This window comes from Camelina sativa, chromosome 13, assembly GCF_000633955.1.
Source record: "Camelina sativa cultivar DH55 chromosome 13, Cs, whole genome shotgun sequence".
Lineage (NCBI taxonomy): Eukaryota > Viridiplantae > Streptophyta > Magnoliopsida > Brassicales > Brassicaceae > Camelina > Camelina sativa.
The window spans coordinates 15,403,555-15,423,820 of record NC_025697.1 but is presented as its reverse complement, the minus strand read 5'-3'; the positions used below and the strand labels follow the sequence as shown (position 1 = coordinate 15,423,820).

At 40.7% G+C, this 20,266-nt stretch overlaps 1 protein-coding gene across 2 annotated transcripts; it reads left to right on the top strand.

Moving 5' to 3' along the window:
• LOC104736835 (basic leucine zipper 63) lies at window positions 16,546-18,387 on the top strand. 2 transcript variants are annotated; one of them, XM_010456896.2, is made up of 6 exons: window positions 16,546-16,901; window positions 17,051-17,156; window positions 17,345-17,456; window positions 17,537-17,612; window positions 17,694-17,819; window positions 17,906-18,370. In XM_010456896.2, exons 1-6 carry the CDS (start codon window positions 16,620-16,622, stop codon window positions 18,176-18,178), a joined length of 975 nt encoding a protein of 324 aa, XP_010455198.1. In that variant the 5' UTR covers window positions 16,546-16,619; the 3' UTR covers window positions 18,179-18,370. The 2 variants fall into 2 exon arrangements, with proteins under 2 accessions (XP_010455198.1, XP_010455199.1); XM_010456897.2 differs by having other exon boundaries at window positions 16,548-16,901; window positions 17,072-17,156; window positions 17,906-18,387.

Below are 20,266 nucleotides of genomic sequence, written 5' to 3'. Positions count from 1 at the left end.
GAGTATGGGACCACTAGCTGAAGTTATTTATTATTATTGTTATTATATTTACTATTTATTATTTTAAAAAAAAACAGGTCAGGTCGTTTCAGTTTGGTATCAGAGCCCTTACGATTTGGGATTGCATGTCTTGATTTATTATGTGATTTAGTCAATTGTGTGTGGCATGGAGTCCTAGGACATCCTCTTCGAGCCTACAATGTGATTCCATGGTGATTTTATGTTTCTGTGTTATGATAATTGTGTGCTTAGCCTTCTGTTCATGGTAGTGCAGATGGTTAGAGAGGATGTTGTTTCTGGTTGTGGTCATGGTCGTGGACGCGGACGTGGTCGTGGACGCGGACGTGGTCGTGGACGCGGACGTGGTCGTGGACGCGGACGTGGTCGTGGTCGTGGTAGAGGCAGAGTCCAACAGGTTAGTGAGGCTGCGGACCAGAGTATGATAGCAGAGAGTATTGGCGAGTCGCAGGGTGTCCAGGGGGATTCCATGAGTGTGGCCGGAGGGGGCGGTGTTGATGCTCCAGTAGCCGGTGATGTTAGGGCCCCAGGTGTGGGAGTCCTAGTGGGTGGAGTCTCGGGTGTCGATTTTGCGGGTTTGCTGGCACAGTTGATAACGAAGTTTCCGCCAGTGGCACCGGCTCAAGCTCAGGTAGTTCCACCAGTGGTGGCAGGGGAGCGGCAGCCAGTGGCTGCGGATGTTGGGGTTCATTCTTGCTATATCAGCATGCTGACAAAGATGGGCCGTATTGGTACTGAGCGGTTTTCGGGAGGTACAGATCCTACTGCTGCGGATGCGTGGAGGACGAGTGTGGAACGTAACTTCCATACTCTGAGATGTCCTGAGGAGTTTGGGGTGAACATTGGGGTCCACCATTTGACTGGTGATGCTCAGTTGTGGTGGAGTTTTGTGGCAGCCAGGAGAATGCAGAGGGAGATGTCTTGGGCTGACTTCGTCTTGGAATTCAACCGCAAGTATTTCCCTAGAGAGGCACTGGATATGTTGGAGGTGCAGTTCCTTCAGCTAGTTCAGGGGACTCGGTCAGTACGAGAGCTTGACTTGGAGTTCAGTCGACTTCTGAGGTATGGGGGTCGAGATATAGAGTCTAAGGAGGCTCAGATTAGGAGGTTCTTGAGGGCCCTACATGATGATTTGAGGGTTCACTGTAGAGGGCGGAGTTATGCTTCGCGTGCAGATCTGATCGAGACTGCAGCAGGGATAGAGAAGGATATCCAGGCACAGTCAGTGGCGGCTAGCCCAGCAGTTCAGCCTAGTAAGGCTCAGCATCAGGGAGGTTCTATCAAGGGCGGCAAGCCTGCGCAGGGAACCAAGAGGAGGTGGGAGGCTACGCAGACGTGGAGTGGTGCGAGTTGCTTCAAGTGTGGGAGCAAGGATCACAAGATTGCTAGCTGTCCCAAGAGGAGTGCTTCGTCGACAGCGGCTCGTGTATGCTATCATTGTAGGGAGCCAGGGCACATCAGACCCTTGTGTCCTAAGTTGCAGCCGGTAATAGTGACAGCTTTGCAGCAGGTGCAGCTGGGAGGGCAGCTGGTGACACAGATTGAGCAGGCACCACGAGTGTACACGAATGCAGAGACTGGTGGAACCAGTGCCGGGGCGATCACATGTATTATTTCTGGTACTGTGTCTCTGTGAATTCTTAGTAAGTTCAGATTTTATTTTGTCCTATGATAAAGTGTTAGATTCTCAACACATGAGGTTTGTATAGGGACCTTGTTGGTGGGCGGGTTTAAGTCCCACATTATGGTTGACTTTGGAGCTACTCATAGCTTCATTACCCCAGAGTGTGCAGAGAGCGCAGGTATTATGGGAGATCCCGGAGAGCGTACGGGAGTTGTCAGAGTTGCTGGAGGCAAGTTTCTGAGAGTTATTGGTCGAGCTAGGGGTATTGACATTCAGATCGCGGGAGAGTCTTGGCCTGCAGATTTGCTTATTAGCCCAGTGGAGCTGTATGACGTTATCTTGGGGATGGACTGGTTGCATCAGCATATGGTTCATTTGGATTGTCATCAGGGTAGAGTGGAGTTTGAGCACTCAGGAGGTAAGTTGGTTTTTCAGGGGATTAGACCGACTTCGGGGAGTCTCGTGATCTCGGCCATTCAGGATGGGAAGATGATCGAGAAGGGTCGTGAGGCTTATCTGGTTACCATATCTATGCCAGACTCAGTGGGGAAGTCTACGGTTAGCGGTATTCAGGTTGTGGAGGAGTTTGAGGATNTATTTCTGGTACTGTGTCTCTGTGAATTCTTAGTAAGTTCAGATTTTATTTTGTCCTATGATAAAGTGTTAGATTCTCAACACATGAGGTTTGTATAGGGACCTTGTTGGTGGGCGGGTTTAAGTCCCACATTATGGTTGACTTTGGAGCTACTCATAGCTTCATTACCCCAGAGTGTGCAGAGAGCGCAGGTATTATGGGAGATCCCGGAGAGCGTACGGGAGTTGTCAGAGTTGCTGGAGGCAAGTTTCTGAGAGTTATTGGTCGAGCTAGGGGTATTGACATTCAGATCGCGGGAGAGTCTTGGCCTGCAGATTTGCTTATTAGCCCAGTGGAGCTGTATGACGTTATCTTGGGGATGGACTGGTTGCATCAGCATATGGTTCATTTGGATTGTCATCAGGGTAGAGTGGAGTTTGAGCACTCAGGAGGTAAGTTGGTTTTTCAGGGGATTAGACCGACTTCGGGGAGTCTCGTGATCTCGGCCATTCAGGATGGGAAGATGATCGAGAAGGGTCGTGAGGCTTATCTGGTTACCATATCTATGCCAGACTCAGTGGGGAAGTCTACGGTTAGCGGTATTCAGGTTGTGGAGGAGTTTGAGGATGTGTTCCAGTCATTGCAGGGATTACCACCTTCTCGGTCTGATCCTTTTACGATTGAACTGGAACCAGGGTCTACACCGTTATCCAAGGCTCCTTACAGGATGGCTCCAGCAGAGATGGCAAAGCTGAAGAAGCAGCTAGAGGATTTGTTGAGCAAGGGATTCATCCGTCCTAGGGTATCACCGTGGGGAGCGCCGATGTTATTCGTTAAGAAGACGGATGGGAGTTTCCGCTTGTGTATTGATTACAGGGGTCTCAACCGGGTCACTNTTTTGTCCTATGATAAAGTGTTAGATTCTCAACACATGAGGTTTGTATAGGGACCTTGTTGGTGGGCGGGTTTAAGTCCCACATTATGGTTGACTTTGGAGCTACTCATAGCTTCATTACCCCAGAGTGTGCAGAGAGCGCAGGTATTATGGGAGATCCCGGAGAGCGTACGGGAGTTGTCAGAGTTGCTGGAGGCAAGTTTCTGAGAGTTATTGGTCGAGCTAGGGGTATTGACATTCAGATCGCGGGAGAGTCTTGGCCTGCAGATTTGCTTATTAGCCCAGTGGAGCTGTATGACGTTATCTTGGGGATGGACTGGTTGCATCAGCATATGGTTCATTTGGATTGTCATCAGGGTAGAGTGGAGTTTGAGCACTCAGGAGGTAAGTTGGTTTTTCAGGGGATTAGACCGACTTCGGGGAGTCTCGTGATCTCGGCCATTCAGGATGGGAAGATGATCGAGAAGGGTCGTGAGGCTTATCTGGTTACCATATCTATGCCAGACTCAGTGGGGAAGTCTACGGTTAGCGGTATTCAGGTTGTGGAGGAGTTTGAGGATGTGTTCCAGTCATTGCAGGGATTACCACCTTCTCGGTCTGATCCTTTTACGATTGAACTGGAACCAGGGTCTACACCGTTATCCAAGGCTCCTTACAGGATGGCTCCAGCAGAGATGGCAAAGCTGAAGAAGCAGCTAGAGGATTTGTTGAGCAAGGGATTCATCCGTCCTAGGGTATCACCGTGGGGAGCGCCGATGTTATTCGTTAAGAAGACGGATGGGAGTTTCCGCTTGTGTATTGATTACAGGGGTCTCAACCGGGTCACTGGGAAGAACAAGTACCCTCTTCCGAGGATCGATGAGTTGTTGGATCAGTTGAGATGTGCTACTTGGTTCTCCAAGATAGATCTGGCGTCGGGTAATCATCAAATCCCGATAGATGAGGCAGATGTGAGGAAGACTGCTTTCAGGACGAGGTATGGGCATATGAGTTTGTGGTGATGCCGTTTGGGTTGACTAACGCGCCAGCAGCATTTATGAGATTGATGAACAGCGTGTTTCAAGAGTTTCTGGATGTGTCTGTCATCATTTTCATCGACGACATCCGGGTATATTCTAAGAGTCCTGAAGAGCATACAGTGCATTTGAGGGTAGTTCTAGAAAAGCTGCGGGAGCAGAAGTTGTTTGTTAAGTTGAGCAAGTGTAGCTTCTGGCAGCGGGAGATGGGTTTTCTGGGTCATATTGTGTTTGCAGATGGGGTTTCTATAGATCCGGAGAAGATTCAGGCTATCAGGGATTGGCCTAGACCGCAGAATGCCACAGAGATCAGGAGTTTTCTGGGGTTGGAAGGTTACTATAGAGGTTTGTGCAGGGGTTTGCGAGTAGAGCACGTCCTATGACTAAGTTCACACGGAAGGATGTTCCTTTTGTCTGGTCACAAAAGTGTGAGGAAGGCTTTGCAAGCCTGAAGGAGATGTTGTCTACCGCTCCAGTGTTGGCTTTGCATGAGCAGGGAGAATCCTATATGGTTTATACAGATGCAGCGAGAGTTGGTCTGGGTGTGTGTTTATGCAGCATGGGAAGGTGATTTCGGAAGCATGAGGACAACTATCCTACTCATGACTTGGAGATGGGTGTTGTAGTTTTTGCCCTAAAGATTTGGAGATCTTATTTTTATCGTGCAAAGGTACAGGTGTTTACAGATCATAAGAGCCTGAAGTATATATTCACTCAACCCGAGCTGAACTTGAGACAGAGGCAGTGGATGGAGCTGCTGGCGGATTATGATATGGAGATATCCTATCATCCTGGTAAGGCTGACTTGGTTGCAGATGCTTTGTGTCGGAAGCGGGTGGCTTCGGCTCAGGAGCAGGATATGGAGTCTCTGGTAGGGGAGATCAGTGCGTTCAGCTTGTGTGCGGTTTCTCAGGAGCCGTTGGGTTTGGTTGCAGCTGATAGAGCAGATTTGTTGAGCAGAGTGCGGTTGGCTCAGGAGAAGGATTTGGAGCTGGTGAATGCCTAAAAAAATGTTGATTCAGAGTATCAGGTTTCGGCTAATGGTACTATTCTGGTGCATGGGCGGATTTATGTGCCTAAGGATGAGGAGTTGAGGCAGGAGATCCTGAGAGTGGCTCATGCGAGCATGTTCTCTATTCATCCAAGAGCGACTAAGATGTACAGTGATCTCAAGAGGTACTATCACTAGGTCGGAATGAAGAAGGACGTGGCTAGTTGGGTTGCGAGGTGCGATGTGTGTCAGCTATTGAAGGCTGAGCATCAAGTACCAAGTGGATTACTGAAGAGTCTTCCCATTCCAGAGTGGAAGTGGGATATGATTACTATGGATTTCGTGGTAGGTTTACCATTGTCCAGGACGTTTGATGCTATTTGGGTCATTGTGGACCGTTTGACTAAGTCGGCACATTTTCTGGCCATTAAGAAGACTGATGGAGCAGCAATCTTAGCTAAGAAGTATGTGAAGGAGATAGTCAGGTTGCATGGGGTGCTAGCGAGCATTGTGTCTGATAGGAATTCCAAGTTTACTTCGGGGTTCAAGAGGGAATTTCAAGCAGAGATGGACACTAAGGTGCATATGAGTACAGCGTATCATCCCCAGACAGATAGACAGTCAGAGAGGACGATCCAGACATTGGAGGATTTGCTGAGGATGTGTGTGTTGGATTGGGGTGGTCATTGGGCATATCACCTGAGCTTGGTAGAGTTTGCTTACAACAACAATTACCAGGCGAGTATAGGGATGGCACCTTATGAGGCTTTGTATGGGAGGCCGTGTCGTGCACCGTTATGTTGGACTCAGGTGGGGGAGAGGAGCATGTACGGGGCAGATTTTGTTCAGTAGAACTCGGAGAAGATTTAGGTTCTCAAGCTGAACATGAAGGAAGCTCAGGATCGGCAGAGGAGTTATGCCGATAGGAAGAGGAGAGATCTTGAGTTTCAGATTGAAGATAGAGTGCAGGGTCCGAACAGGTCGCAGGGTCCGAACAGGTCATTGACTGAAACCAAGTTGAGTCTGAGGTATATGGGTCCGTTCAGAGTGATTGAGCGAGTTGGACCAGTGGCATATAGACTGGAGTTACTTGATGTTATGCGGGCATTCCATAAGGTTTTCCATGTGTCTATGTTGCGGAAGTGTCTCCGTGAGGACGATCAGTTGTTGGCTATGATTCCTGAGGATCTTCAGCCTAACATGACTTCGGGGCGAGACCAGTGAGGGTTCTTGAGAGGAGGGTCAAGGAACTTCGGATGAAGAAGATTCTTTTGATGAGATTCCTTTGGGACTGTGATGGTGTTGAGGAGCAGACTTGGGAGCCAAAGGCGAGGATGAAGGCAAGGTTCAAGAAGTGGTTCGAGAAGCAGGTCACGACTTGAACTTGTCTAGCCTGGTCCATGTTGTAGTCTATGGCTGGAGCGGGAATGGAGTATTCCAGCCCATCTCTCTTGTTTACTTGGTCGCTTGGTTGTGCGACTAAGTAACAAGATGAGGTNGAAGTGGCATTGGTGGCAGTCCTGTTTAGGACATTTGTTTGGCCTTGGTGGCCGTACTGTTTAGGACAATTGTTTGGCCTTTGTGGCGGCCCGTGGAACAGTGAGATGATCCTTGTGTGGTCATGAGGTATTCCAGTGAGGAAATATGTGGTTNGCTCGGGATACAGAATTCCCGTGAGGCGGTGGTTTGAGGAAAGTTTCCTGAAATAGAAGTTTCTATAAGTGGAAGTTTCTAGAATTGGAAAGTCTAAAAATGGAAGTTTTATGTGAGTTAGAATTTGTCCATTTTTAGTGGCGGGAAGCCTTTGTGGCGGGCTGTTTAGCCGTGTGTGGCCTTTGTGGTGGGCTGTTTAGCCATTGTGTGGCCTTTGTGGCGGGTTGTTTAGCCATTGTGTGGCCTTTGTGGCGGGTTGTTTAGCCATTGTGTGGCCTTTGTGGTGGGCTGTTTAGCCAATTGTGTGGCCTTTGTGGTGGGCTGTTTAGCCAGAGTGCATGTTTAGGCGGTCCTTCGGGACAGATGGTCTTTTGTGACGGTCCTTCGGGACAGATGGTCTTTCTGACGGTCCTTCGGGAGAAGTGGCATTGGTGGCAGTCCTGTTTAGGACATTTGTTTGGCCTTGGTGGCCGTACTGTTTAGGACAATTGTTTGGCCTTTGTGGCGGCCCGTGGAACAGTGAGATGATCCTTGTGTGGTCATGAGGTATTCCAGTGAGGAAATATGTGGTTGGTAGGACATTGTGTTGTCTTACACGAGCCACGGGAAGGAAACCTGGATAGGGATAGGACTCAGATGTGTTCAGAATTGTTGCTCGCGACTCTTGGGGGACTTTGGTTCTCCTAGTACCCTACAGCGCGCCCCCAGATCGTCACCCGAAGTCGATATACCAATCATACTCTCAAGCCACTAGGGGCGCGCTGTAGGGTGGCAACTCGAGAGACGAGTATTGGACTTCTTTATATATTATACCATGCGGGCTTAGGCCCGATGAGGAGCCAATATTATGGCATGTAGGCTTCGGCATGATGAGGAGCCAATAAACTCAAGGTTTAGGCCTATGAGAAAAGGAAAGTCCAAAAGTCAAGAGCAAATAATGCCAGGAGCGTGAGTCTATCGCCTAGAGGTGACCTTTCGTAGACCGGTCGGAGGAGTGCGGACCGTGGAGACAGTTGCACGGGAGTCCTTGACTGATGGTTGTTCGAGATTCGAGGACGAATCTAAATTGGAGGGGGAGAATTGTAACATCCGCAAACCGAAATCCCGGTTTGGGGATGTGCATCAGTCGATGCTGGAGGAGCATCGGTCGATGCAGGTTCAGTCTTCTGCGTTTTTTATTTAAGTTAAACGCTGCATTTTGGGCAAAGGGAAAAGGAAAACCCTTAAGTCGTATGTTTGTCTCATTCGACGAGTTTTAGCCGTTTTCAGAGAGGAAAGAAGAGAGAAAAGACTTCTAAGTGTTCTTGATGAATTTTGAGAGATTGAAGGCGTTTCTGTAGAGATCTGTAGTTGAGATCGTTGTAGGAGCTTCCTAGGAGCGTGTTCTTGCTTGTTTGTGGTTCATAATCTTTTGTGGCAAAGGTAAGTGCATGACCATGGCTTATCTAAGCTAGAGATTCTTTGATCTGTTTGTTTATGTGTTGTTTGGCTTGTTAGAGCGTTGTTTCGGTTCGTGTGAGGCTTTCTTGTGGCTTGGGATCGAGTCTTGTGGTTGCAAAAACGAAGATCCGACGAGAAGCTTCGGGGAAAATTGGTGCTCGGCATGTGCATCGGTTGATGCACTTTGTGCGTCGGTCGATTCAAGTGCGAGGACGGCGCGGTTTAACCTAAGAGCATTGGTCGATGCCATGTGGAGGCGTTGGTCGATGCAATTAGGTTTTCCGCATGATGTCGAGCATGCTTCGGTCGATGCAAGTTTTGCTTGCATCGGTCGATGCAAATCATGTTTCGGTCGATGTTGTCCCCAGGTGGTGTCGGTCGATGCAACCCTTGTATCGGTCGATGCAGAGTCTGATTTGTTTGTTGATTGTCGTTTGATGGTTAGAGTATCTCTATTGCTTGTGTGTATAGCCCAGTAGATGGGAGAATTGCCTTACTGAGTGTTTATAAAATACTCATGCATTGCAATATATGTTTGACATGCAGGTAAAGGCAAAGTGTGATCGTGGAATCAAGGCAATGAAGAGGAGGATGTTCTACGGACTCGATTGGATGTTGTCTGATTATGCTAGGTTGCTAGAGTTGGGTCTGTAGAACATTGCCAGGTTGCTGGTACTATGCCTTTTGTTATTTGATTATGGATTATGGGAATATCTGGAATAATGGTTATTGGATGATTGGATATTTATTGATATTTTTATTTCCGCGTTGAATGTGTTTGTGGTTAGGTGGCTAGTGGGTATGGGACCACTAGCTGAAGTTATTTATTATTATTATTATTATCATATTTATTATTTATTATTTAAATAAAATAAAAACGGGTCAGGTCGTTTCAATTAAGAACATCAGTCTATATAGGAACTTATATAGAATAAACGACCGAGCTAAGACATCCTAACCGACCAAGAACACATATTTGTCTATCCCATCCCTAGAAACTTTGTTTCACTACTCAGATCTTATTGCAGAAAACATAAAGACAAAGATAAACGAAAATTGCATTGTATTGAAAATAGAGTAGAAGTAGAAGAGTATAGAATCAAAAAATGCAAAAAGAAATAAATATGAATCCTAACAAAGTGGAAAAAGTTTTTGAGTCGCTCAAGATCTCTCTCAGAAGCTCTCGCTCTCTGGTTTGAGTATCTGCGGCGTGCTAGGGCGAGAGGAAGAAGAGGGGGTTTATATATGGAAACCCTTTAAACCTAGCTGCCTAGTCCTGCCCGAGGGTCTTCTCGAGGCGGTGCTCGAGGATGAGGTCGGGTGACTCCTCGGATAGGTCTTCAGATTGTTCTTCCTGCCCTTGGATCCCCTTCAATTGGGTTGGGGTTCAGACTGTTCTTCCTGCTCAATAGCTCCTTCAGGTACATGCTCGGGTTTGACCTTGTTTCTCTCCATTTTAGGCTCTAAATCACCTGTTTTCATCCAAAATGTGCAAATGCAAGAATGCAACACCCTAAATAGCCTAAATGTGAATTCCTACAGTAAATGACCTAAAAATGCTAAGGTTAGGGTAAATATAATGCAGAATATGGACAAAAAAAGATGATTAAAACATGTAAATTAGAGAGCTATCAGCTATTATGTCATCTTTCTTGATGATTTCTCACATTTTCTGTGGGTGTATCCTATTAGACAAAAAAGTGAAGTATTCACAAAATTTCTTCTACACTTTTCCTCCTATGTCAAAACTCAGTTTAATTCTTCCATCAAATCCTTTCAATGTGACAATGGGGGAGAATGCTGAAATGCTTCTTTTTCTCATCACTTTGACTCAAAGGGTATTCAAGTTCGTTTTTCTTGTCCTTATACTTCTCAACAAAATGGGAACTCTAAAAGGATGATTAGAACGATCAACAATACTATTAGAACCTTGCTCTTCCAGGCTCAACTCTCACCATCTTTCTGTGCTGAAGCCCTTCATACAGTTGCTCACCTCTTGAACAATTTGCCTAGCTCCTCCATTAACTTTCAAACTCCTTTCTATGTTCTGTTCAAGAAAGCACCGACTTATGATCATTTGAAAGTATTCGGTTGTTTGTATTACCCAAACTTGAACAATTCCACAAAACACAAACTTTCTCCTCGCTCCACTCCTTGTATCTTTCTTGGCTATCGAATTCAACATCGAGGTTATAGATGCCTGGATATAAATACTCACAAGATAATACTCACAAGATAATAATATCTAGGCATGTTATATTCGATGAAACTACCTTTCCAGCAGCTGTCAAGGAAACTCAAGTACAAACCGCTTATGATTTTCTAACGCAGGTTGATGAGCCTTCAGCAATGTTCAGAGATATTCTCCAAACAAATATCCAACAACAATCACCACCTCCTCCACTTCCGCTTGTTCCTATTGTTTCTCAACCTATCCCTCCTCTTGTGGTCCCAGCTCCGATACGGCAAGCTCCTTCCCACCCTATGACCACTAGAAGCAAAGCAGGAACTAGAAAACCAAAACAACCTATCTCTCCTCTTACTACCACCAACATATCTCCGCTCCCCAAATGACACAAACAAGCCTTAACAGACCTTAACTGGAACCCAGCAGTGACTGATGAATATGATGCTCAAATTGAGAATAAGACCTTGAATTTGGTACCTCCACCTAGAGATGATAACATTGTTAACTCTATGTGTCTATTTAAGCATAAACTTGATGTAGATGGTAATTTAGCAAGATATAAAGCTAGATTAGTAGCTAATGGCAAAACTCAAGAAGAGGGAGTCGGTTTTTTTGAAACATTTGCACTTGTGGTTAAACCTGCAACCATTCGATCTGCTCTACATGTAGTAGTCTCAAAAGGCTGGGGAACTAAGCAACTTGATGTAAAAAATGCTTTCTTGCATGGTGACCTTGAGGAAACAATCTATATGCATCAACCTCTAGGTTTTGTAAACAAACAAACTCCTCATTATGTATGCAAGTTAAACAAGGTGATCTACGGCCTCAAACAAGCTCCAAGAGCTTGGAATGCAAGATTTAAAAGGTTTGTGTCAAAAATTGGGTTCAGTATGAGCAAGAGTGACAACTCTCTCTTTGTGTATAAACAGGGCAATGAAATGGCTTACCTCCTCTTATATGTCGACGGCATCATCCTCACTGCCTCAAAACAATCACTCATTGAAGCAATCACGGAGTCACTAAAGAGCGAGTTCCCTATTACTGATGGTGGTCGGTTAAACTATTTTCTCGGGGTCAAGGCCGAGTATAACAAAGCCTGGATCCTTCTGTCTCAATCACACTACTTAAATTCGATCATAGCTGAAGCAAAGATGCAAGACTGTAAGACAATGGCAACTCCGGTGGATGTAAACTCCAAGCTCACGGCTGAATGTGGAGAAAAGATTCAGAATCCAACAGAGTATCGAAGCTTAGCAAGAGATCTGCAATATATGACATTTACTAGGACTGATATCACGTATGCAGTCCAGCAAGTATGCCTATTTATGCATGATCCAAGAGTTCCTCACTTTCAAGCGTTAAAACGAATCGTATGTTATCTTCATGACACACTCACTCATGGACTTTGATGTTCATATATTTTACCCTGTTTTCCCTTAATATATTCACATCTTTTGCATCTTTTGCTATCCATTTTGACCATTATTGCATAGCTTTAGGACTGTTCTTGCATTAGAGTTTAGTTGCATTGCATTTGCATCTTTTCATGCATAAACAGGTGATTTTGGAGCTTAAGGAGCATGGAAGCAATGCTGAGGAAAAGTGAAGCAATCATGAGGAGAAAGCAAGAGAGTTAAGGCTGAAGAACCAAGGTCCGGAGCCCCACTCGACCGCCCACTCGACCAGATACTCGACCGTGTGCTGAGAGGGACTCGACCTAGTGGGAGGAGCACAAGAGGAGCCAACTCGACCGGTCACTCGACCGAGCACCAGATCGAGTTGGTCAAGCCGCCTGGCTATTTTGTTTTTTAGCGTTTTTAGGGCTTCCACTACTTTTTCTATATAAGGGCTTGTACCTGCAGCCACCAAAAGAGTCCAGCTTTTTAGAGAGTCAAAAACCTAGTTTTTACCTTTTTTAGAATTATTCCTTTTGCACTTTTATTTTCTTAGATCTTGTACTTCTTTTAAAAGGAGAAAAAGACTAAATTCTTCAATATTGTTGGTTTCATAACTTTCTTAATATTGAGAATTTGAGTTTGGTTCTTTCTTCAATATTGTAGATCTTTGATTTATCTTTCTAATGATGCAAGTTTCAGTATTTTCTGGGTTTATGATTTTGATGTTCATTATGTGTGCTTGTGAGTAGTTGCTTAGGATCTTGAGGATGGGTTAGGCTGGGTTGTGTTTGAGGTTTGTTTGATTTGGTCAAGCTTGATTGTTGTAGATCTCTTCTAGGCTAGATGTTCTTAATGCTGATCCTATATCTGAGAGGGTAGGATCTGATTTCAAGCCTCTTAGCATCACACCAATGTCTAAGGAGCATAGATAAGGCTAGATCTAGAGACTATCATTAGGCTTGCTAAGAGATTAGAAGTCTTGTTTGATTTTTTGACATATTGCTTAATGCCTGCTTGTGTAGATTCTTTACTTTGTGAGAACAAGTCTAGAGATGCATGAGTTTGATTGTTTCTTGCCATGAGAGTGGATTAAACATGTCTTAGAAATATATGTCTAGAGATTAGCTCAAGTTGTTTGAGATTTGTTGACCAAGTTAGATGACCTCAATCATTAGTCCAGCCCATGAATCCCTCCTCAAGACCTTCCTTGTTTATTGATTTCTTAGCTTAAATCATGTTGTTTGATCGTTGTTTGATTTGTTTTGGTATTGCTCTGTTTTTCTTGTGTTGCACTATTTTGCGTATTTGTCCAGCTCGACCCTACACTCGATCTACACTCGATCGAGTGCTTGCTCGAGTTCCAACCCAGAAATTGTGTTTATGATTTGTGTTTGTCCTGTTTCATTCAAGTTGCATTTCTGTTGCATTCATTTAGTATCATGTTCATTACTTACCTTGCATTAGTTCAATACTTGCATTACCATAATTTCTATTTCTGTTTTAGCTTCATAATTGTCATAACCATTCTGTTCCATTTGCATTTAGCTCCTAGTTCTTGTAGTTTTACTTTCNGAGATTAGCTCAAGTTGCTTGAGATTTGTTGACCAAGTTAGATGACCTCAATCATTAGTCCAGCCCACGAATCCCTCCTCAAGACCTTCCTTGTTTATTGATTTCTTAGCTTAAATCATGTTGTTTGATCGTTGTTTGATTTGTTTTGGTATTGCTCTGTTTTTCTTGTGTTGCACTATTTTGCGTATTTGTCCAGCTCGACCCTACACTCGATCTACACTCGATCGAGTGCTTGCTCGAGTTCCAACCCAGAAATTGTGTTTATGATTTGTGTTTGTCCTGTTTCATTCAAGTTGCATTTCTGTTGCATTCATTTAGTATCATGTTCATTACTTACCTTGCATTAGTTCAATACTTGCATTACCATAGTTTCTATTTCTGTTTTAGCTTCATAATTGTCATAACCATTCTGTTCCATTTGCATTTAGCTCCTAGTTCTTGTAGTTTTACTTTCTGCACTTTACATTTCATCATAGGATTGTTAGTGACAAACAACCTTTACATCTGGCTTGACTTAGACATGTATGCACATCCTGATTGCTTGCAAACACTCAGATTGGATTGACACCTCTTATACTACAATTGCATAAGGGGAATTGAAACACCCTGCTATCCATTCATTCATAAGTCATCATTCCATACATCATTCATCACCATAGCAAACATATGTGTTTCAGACTTCAACTTTATAAAGGCAGTGTCAGCTCTGATTGGGCAGGTTGCTCTGACACAAGACGTTCTACATCGGGTTATTGTGTCTATCTCGACGAAAATTTGATCTCCTGGTCTTCAAAACGTCAACAAACCGTGTCACGTTCTAGTGCCAAATCAGAATACAAAGGGGTGGCTAATGTGGTAGCTGAAACTTGTTGGATAAGGAACCTACTCCTCGAAATGCATATACCGATCCGCTCTGTAACATTGGTCTATTGCGACAATATTAGTGCAGTCTATCTCTCGAACAATCCAGTCCAACATCAAAGGACTAAACATATCGAGATAGACCTCCACTTTGTACGTGAAAAGGTGGCTCTTGGTCAGGTGAAAGTTCTACATGTTCCTTCTTCATTGCAGTTTGCTGACATATTCACCAAAGGTTTATCGATTATGCTTTTCAACGAATTCAGGTCCAGTTTAACCATCCGGTTTCCAGACGATATCACTGCGGAAAGGTGAACGATGGTCAATATTAGGTCCTCAAAACTCTCCACCAAAACCGGTCATTATTAGTTAGAGATCTTATGCAGATCTTCTGCAATATTCTTGGGAGATCAAACATGTTTGTAACTAAGTAGTCTTTATATATTTCGTAATCTCGATTTGTAAATGATGATGAAATACAAAGACTTTTATTATATCCATAATATTGTTTTTGGCCGACAATAAAGATAGAGAAACATACAATTGCAAGTGTTATTTTTTTCCGTGAAAAGATTTCGGTATTCTGTAGGCGCACCTAAAACTAAAAGGACCCACAGTAATGTGCAACTTGAACGTTTGAGAGATTCTTATCCAAAATTGATAAGTTTAGTACATTTCCCTGATCTAACTTCACATATAAAAAATTATATATTATGTTTCTCTCGAATTTGTCCTCGTTTATAAAATGAAAATGGAAATATTATAAAATGGACCCACGAAATGAAGTAAGTTAATGAAAACAATACAAACCAAATGGAAATGAGAACTACTGTATTCTGTATATACTATATATATATATATATATATTATATTACTAGATTGTAATCCGCAGTACATCGTGGGGCAAGTTTTTTTGGCAAGTTTTTTTTATTTTTAAATTAATATACCATTTTAATACTAATTTTGTTAATGTATTCCTCTTTTGTTAATTTTAGTGATTTAGTATATAATTCATGGTATACCGCACAACAATTTTTGTTTAATACAATCTTAATTAGATTAGTTTGATTCGACATATTTTATATTGGTATTGTTAAAATAGTAAAATAAAGATTTAACCAATATTAAAAGTGTCATATTAATAATATTTTATTTTTTAGTATTATCAATTCAATCATGTAATGTCATATAACCGCCATGTAATATAACTCGTTTGTGTTATTTTGAAAATTCAATATGTTTAAATATTCATAATTTTAAACATTTTATTAAGTTTAGATATATCAGTTACAATCTATAAACTTTCTAAAATTCTATAATTTACTATATATGTATGTTGAACACACACTTTTTATATTAATTGAGTAATATATGTTTGTTTTAAAAAACTTTAGTCACAATATATACAGGAAAATACACATTTTATTAACTTTATGTATTATATGATGATTCACTATATTTAAAATTTAAAATTAAAAAATGATAGGAGAATAAATTTTTTTTATATAAAATAAATTTTCTAAATATATATATTAATTATAGAATATTATATATGAATATTTAAAATATGTTAATTTTGTTTGGTTATAAAGATAGTAAATATAATTAACTAAATTTGTTTGGAATATAAACATAATTATTAAATAATATTAAATGTAAAAAGTTTCTAAAAAAGTATTTTGATCAAAAACTGTTGCAAAAATACTAGTATAGATGTTATAAATATTTTAGAGACACGAATCAAAAATTTCTTATTGAATAAAATACCTTTTGCCACATCATTCTGACTTGGATTTGACCCGGAAAGCGTTGGACAACTTATTATTTTATCCAATAAGCTAAAACAATATTATTATTACGTGTAGTTTGGTGGTAGCATCAACAATATTACTTTAAGCTCCTCATAATCTCCTGTTTTCATTAACTTACCAATATTTGTTTTTATAAAGCTAAGCCCCTCGCCATCCGCTTCCAAACGAGAAGACATATTTTTATTCGAAATGATTTTTTTTTTTTTTAAATGTGTAAACAAAAGGAAGTGAATTTTTTGATAAAGAGATTATATTTACAATAATCTTAGTTATAATCAGTTGTCATTTTGTTGACCTTGTTTAACTAAAAGAGAGCAAATACGACTTAAACATAATAAATCAAAAGGTTTAGATGTGAATGGGAATACAATATTCTTGTTGGGGGCTTGGGTGTAATAACCTGATAATTAAATATTTTACAAAAGAAAAAAGAATTAGAAAAGAACATATGTTAAAATGAAAAGACTGCCCAATCGGATAAGAAGAAACTTTAAGGACTAAAAGGAGAAGTTGAAACCAAAAAAAGAAAGAAAAAAAAAAAAAAAACTAAATAAAGAAAAAACAACAAACTACAAAAATATGGAAAAAGTTTTCTCAATCGAAGAAATCTCCGGTGAACATCATCGGTCGACGGTGGATGGAACGACGGCGATGAATCGCAGTGCCTCCGAATGGGCATTCCATCGTTTCATACAAGAATCCTCCGCCGCCGCAGACGACGCTAATGCCGGAGAATCTTCAGCTACGGCGTCTGGTGTTTCAGTCTCTTCTCCTCCGAATGTTCCGGTAGATTCAGAGGAATACAGAGCTTTTCTGAAGAGTAAACTCAATCTAGCTTGTGCTGCTGTCGCCATGAAAAGGGTACAGCTCACGCTTCATTTTTAGTATCTTCAGAGTTTAGATAACTCACTTGAGCATTAACCCACATGGTTTGGGATTGAGTTGGTTGTATATGAGCCTTATCTTGTCTCTGAAGTGATTTTGTGGTGTTTATTATTGAAACTTGATAGGGATCTTTCATCAAACCTCAGGATACTACTTCTGGTAGATCTGACGATGGAGGAGGAGCATATACAACCAATACATCAGAACAAGGCTCTCTAGGTTCTTCCAAAGGTTTTACTTACTATGCTCTCATGGTTTTTGAATTTGGTTACTCGTTTGCTTTTATGTAGTTTTAGAAGCAATGACGTGAGTTGATTCTTGTACCTCTATGAGGAACCTTTTTAAGATGTTGTGTTTGTTTTCAAGATTCTTGTAAAAATGCTAACGGACTAAACTGTATGGTTTTTCTCATTTGTCAGTTTCACCAATGATGAGCAGTGCTATAACAAGTGGATCTGAGCTCTCTGGTGATGAAGAAGAAGCTGATGGTGAAACTAATATGAACCCTACCAATGTCAAACGCGTCAAAAGGTAATATATTTACATATTTTCTTGTCTTTAAACATCCACTGAGAAGACAAAATCTTGATTAGAACATCTGTTTGTTACAGGATGCTCTCTAACAGGGAATCAGCTAGACGGTCCAGAAGAAGAAAGCAAGCACACTTGAGTGAGCTAGAGACACAAGTATGTTAATCTCGCCCGCCTTCTTATTCTTTCTCCTTAAACGTTCTTTAGCTCACTTGTTACAATCTCCATCTGTTTTAGGTTTCACAGCTGCGTGTAGAGAATTCAAATCTCATGAAAGGTCTCACTGATGTAACTCAAACATTCAATGACGCAGCTGTAGAAAACAGAGTTTTGAAAGCCAATATCGAGACCTTACGAGCAAAGGTAATATCCTTGTTCTTCTCTCTACGGAAACTCCGCTTAGCACGCTTATACAAGACTGTTGAAAACATGTTTATATTTTTTTTAAGGTTAAAATGGCTGAGGAGACAGTGAAGAGACTCACAGGTTTCAACCCAATGTTCCACACTATGCCTCAGATTGTAACAACTGTCTCCCTTCCTTCAGAGACATCAACTTCTCCAGATACAACAAGCAGTCATTTGACCGCGCCAGAGATCGACAGCTCGGGCAACAAAAGCAAGGCTTTGATCGGGTGCAAGATGAACAGAACAGCTTCGATGCGTCGGGTTGAGAGCTTGGAACATCTGCAGAAACGTATTCGAAGCGTTGGGGATCAGTAGCTGCTAAGAAGAATCTTGATTTGTAACATTATCAAGAGAGATATTGAGACAAAATGAAATGTTATATGTTTTGTAAAGAATTGTTTTCAGATTATTTAACTACTCATTCTTCTTGTTTTAACCCATTTCTTCGTTGATTGTTTGTGTTGAACTTCTAATTTTTATTCATTTGCAAGTATTTTACTTTGTAAATTTAATTACCTTTTCTATTTTCTGTTAAGATTTATAAGAATATCCTACTAATAATAATCTGGTACCATAAACAATAATATAACCTAAGTGGTTAATACTTACATCACAATTAAACTTTTGATTAAGACATTAAAAAAAAAAAAAAAATCTCGAGAAGAGTATTACTATCAATTATGATATCATGGTTAATCAGATAAGCTCGCGGGTAATATAACCAGAATAAGAATATGCATGTATTCTTTAACTCAAATTTTAAATTATGTTGTTATTTATTTTCTTGGTTATAAATCTTATACGAATAATTTTAATCAAAGTTAAACATTTTTTTGATGAAATTTGTAATTTATATATAGTAAACGTGACTATACATTGTGTGGGGAAGACTCAAACAGTTCAGCCAAAACAGAGCAGCCTAGAACGAAGGTTTACAAAGGAAGTAAAACTGAAACAGCTTAAGAACATATCATTGTCGCAGCTCGTCCCAGCGAACTTGCAGGCCATGAAGCTTGGATGTTGGTGGTATCTTTAGAGAAGTGATACGGTCGGTAATGGCCAACCAAAACGGTTGTTGTGTGAAATCCTTGGCCATGATCCCGTCCATTCCTCTCTCTCCAAACCATGTGGAGAGTAGTTTGGAAAACCATACGGAGCAGTGTCATATCTTTATAGCTGTAACGGTTTGAGCACAATGAAGCTAAGGTTCTTGACCAATCCGGAATGAGCTGACGGCGTAGCAACTGATGGGTGAGCTCGGACCAGATGGTGAAAGAAAAAGGGCAAGCGAAGAATAGAATATCAAAGTTAAATATTCCATCTGCTAGCAGATTAAACATTTTACTTTGGTTCAAACTGAGGGTATAAGATTTAGAACCTACAAAAATAAATTTATCTGTAAATAACATCATAATTTAAATAAATAAAAATACAGAAAATACTCACATTTGAATGAATTCACCAAAATTGAGGGAATATTGTTTTTAAACGTGAAGAATCTTGACTTCGATATGCAACACATATTTGAAAGGCTTGAGGTCTTTTAATGGTAAGTAAGAAAGGTGAACAACAAACATTTTTATTCTGTGAGTATGGACTATTAGTTTTTTTTTTTGACAAAAAGTTACAACATCAGCTCAAACGAGCCAACTGGAAGGAAAAACGTTTATATAGGTAATTTGTTGCGACTCAACTCTAGCACGACGCACCAGCTTGTCCGCTTTACCATTTTGTGTTCAAGGAATTAAAACTACTGAAAAGGAGAATTTTTTTGTCTTTTATGAATATTAAAATGCCTAATTATGTGAGTTTGGACTATTAGTCCTAAACCCATAAGAATCTAAAAAAAAACCTCAATTATGTAATTGATCCTTTCTTTTTGCCATCTTTTTAATCCATATCACAAGATATTTGTAATGTAATCCCATTATGTATTGGTCTTTGTTATTTTTTTTTTCAATTCGATTTATTGAATGGTTGTTATCATATAAACATACATATTAAAAAACATATCATATCAGACATAATTATTTATGTATATATATATATATATAATTTGATTATGTTAAATTGTTTTATTGTTTGGTTATATACTATGCAATAGATTTGTTGAAATGTTCAATATCGTTTTGAAAATATTATAAATAAAAGTTCCGAAGATAATATAACATATTATACTATTATTAAGCACATCTTTACATTACGTTATTTCATTTTAAATGAATTTTTTTATTTACACATTAAATTTTACTAATATGGACTAAGACAGATATACAATAATTTATACTAATATTTCATTTTATATGTAAAACAAATATTTTATATTTTTTTTAGATGGGAAACTATAGAATTCAGGATTGCATTGGATAAAAGCAAAAAAAAAAAAAAAAAAAAAAAAAAAAA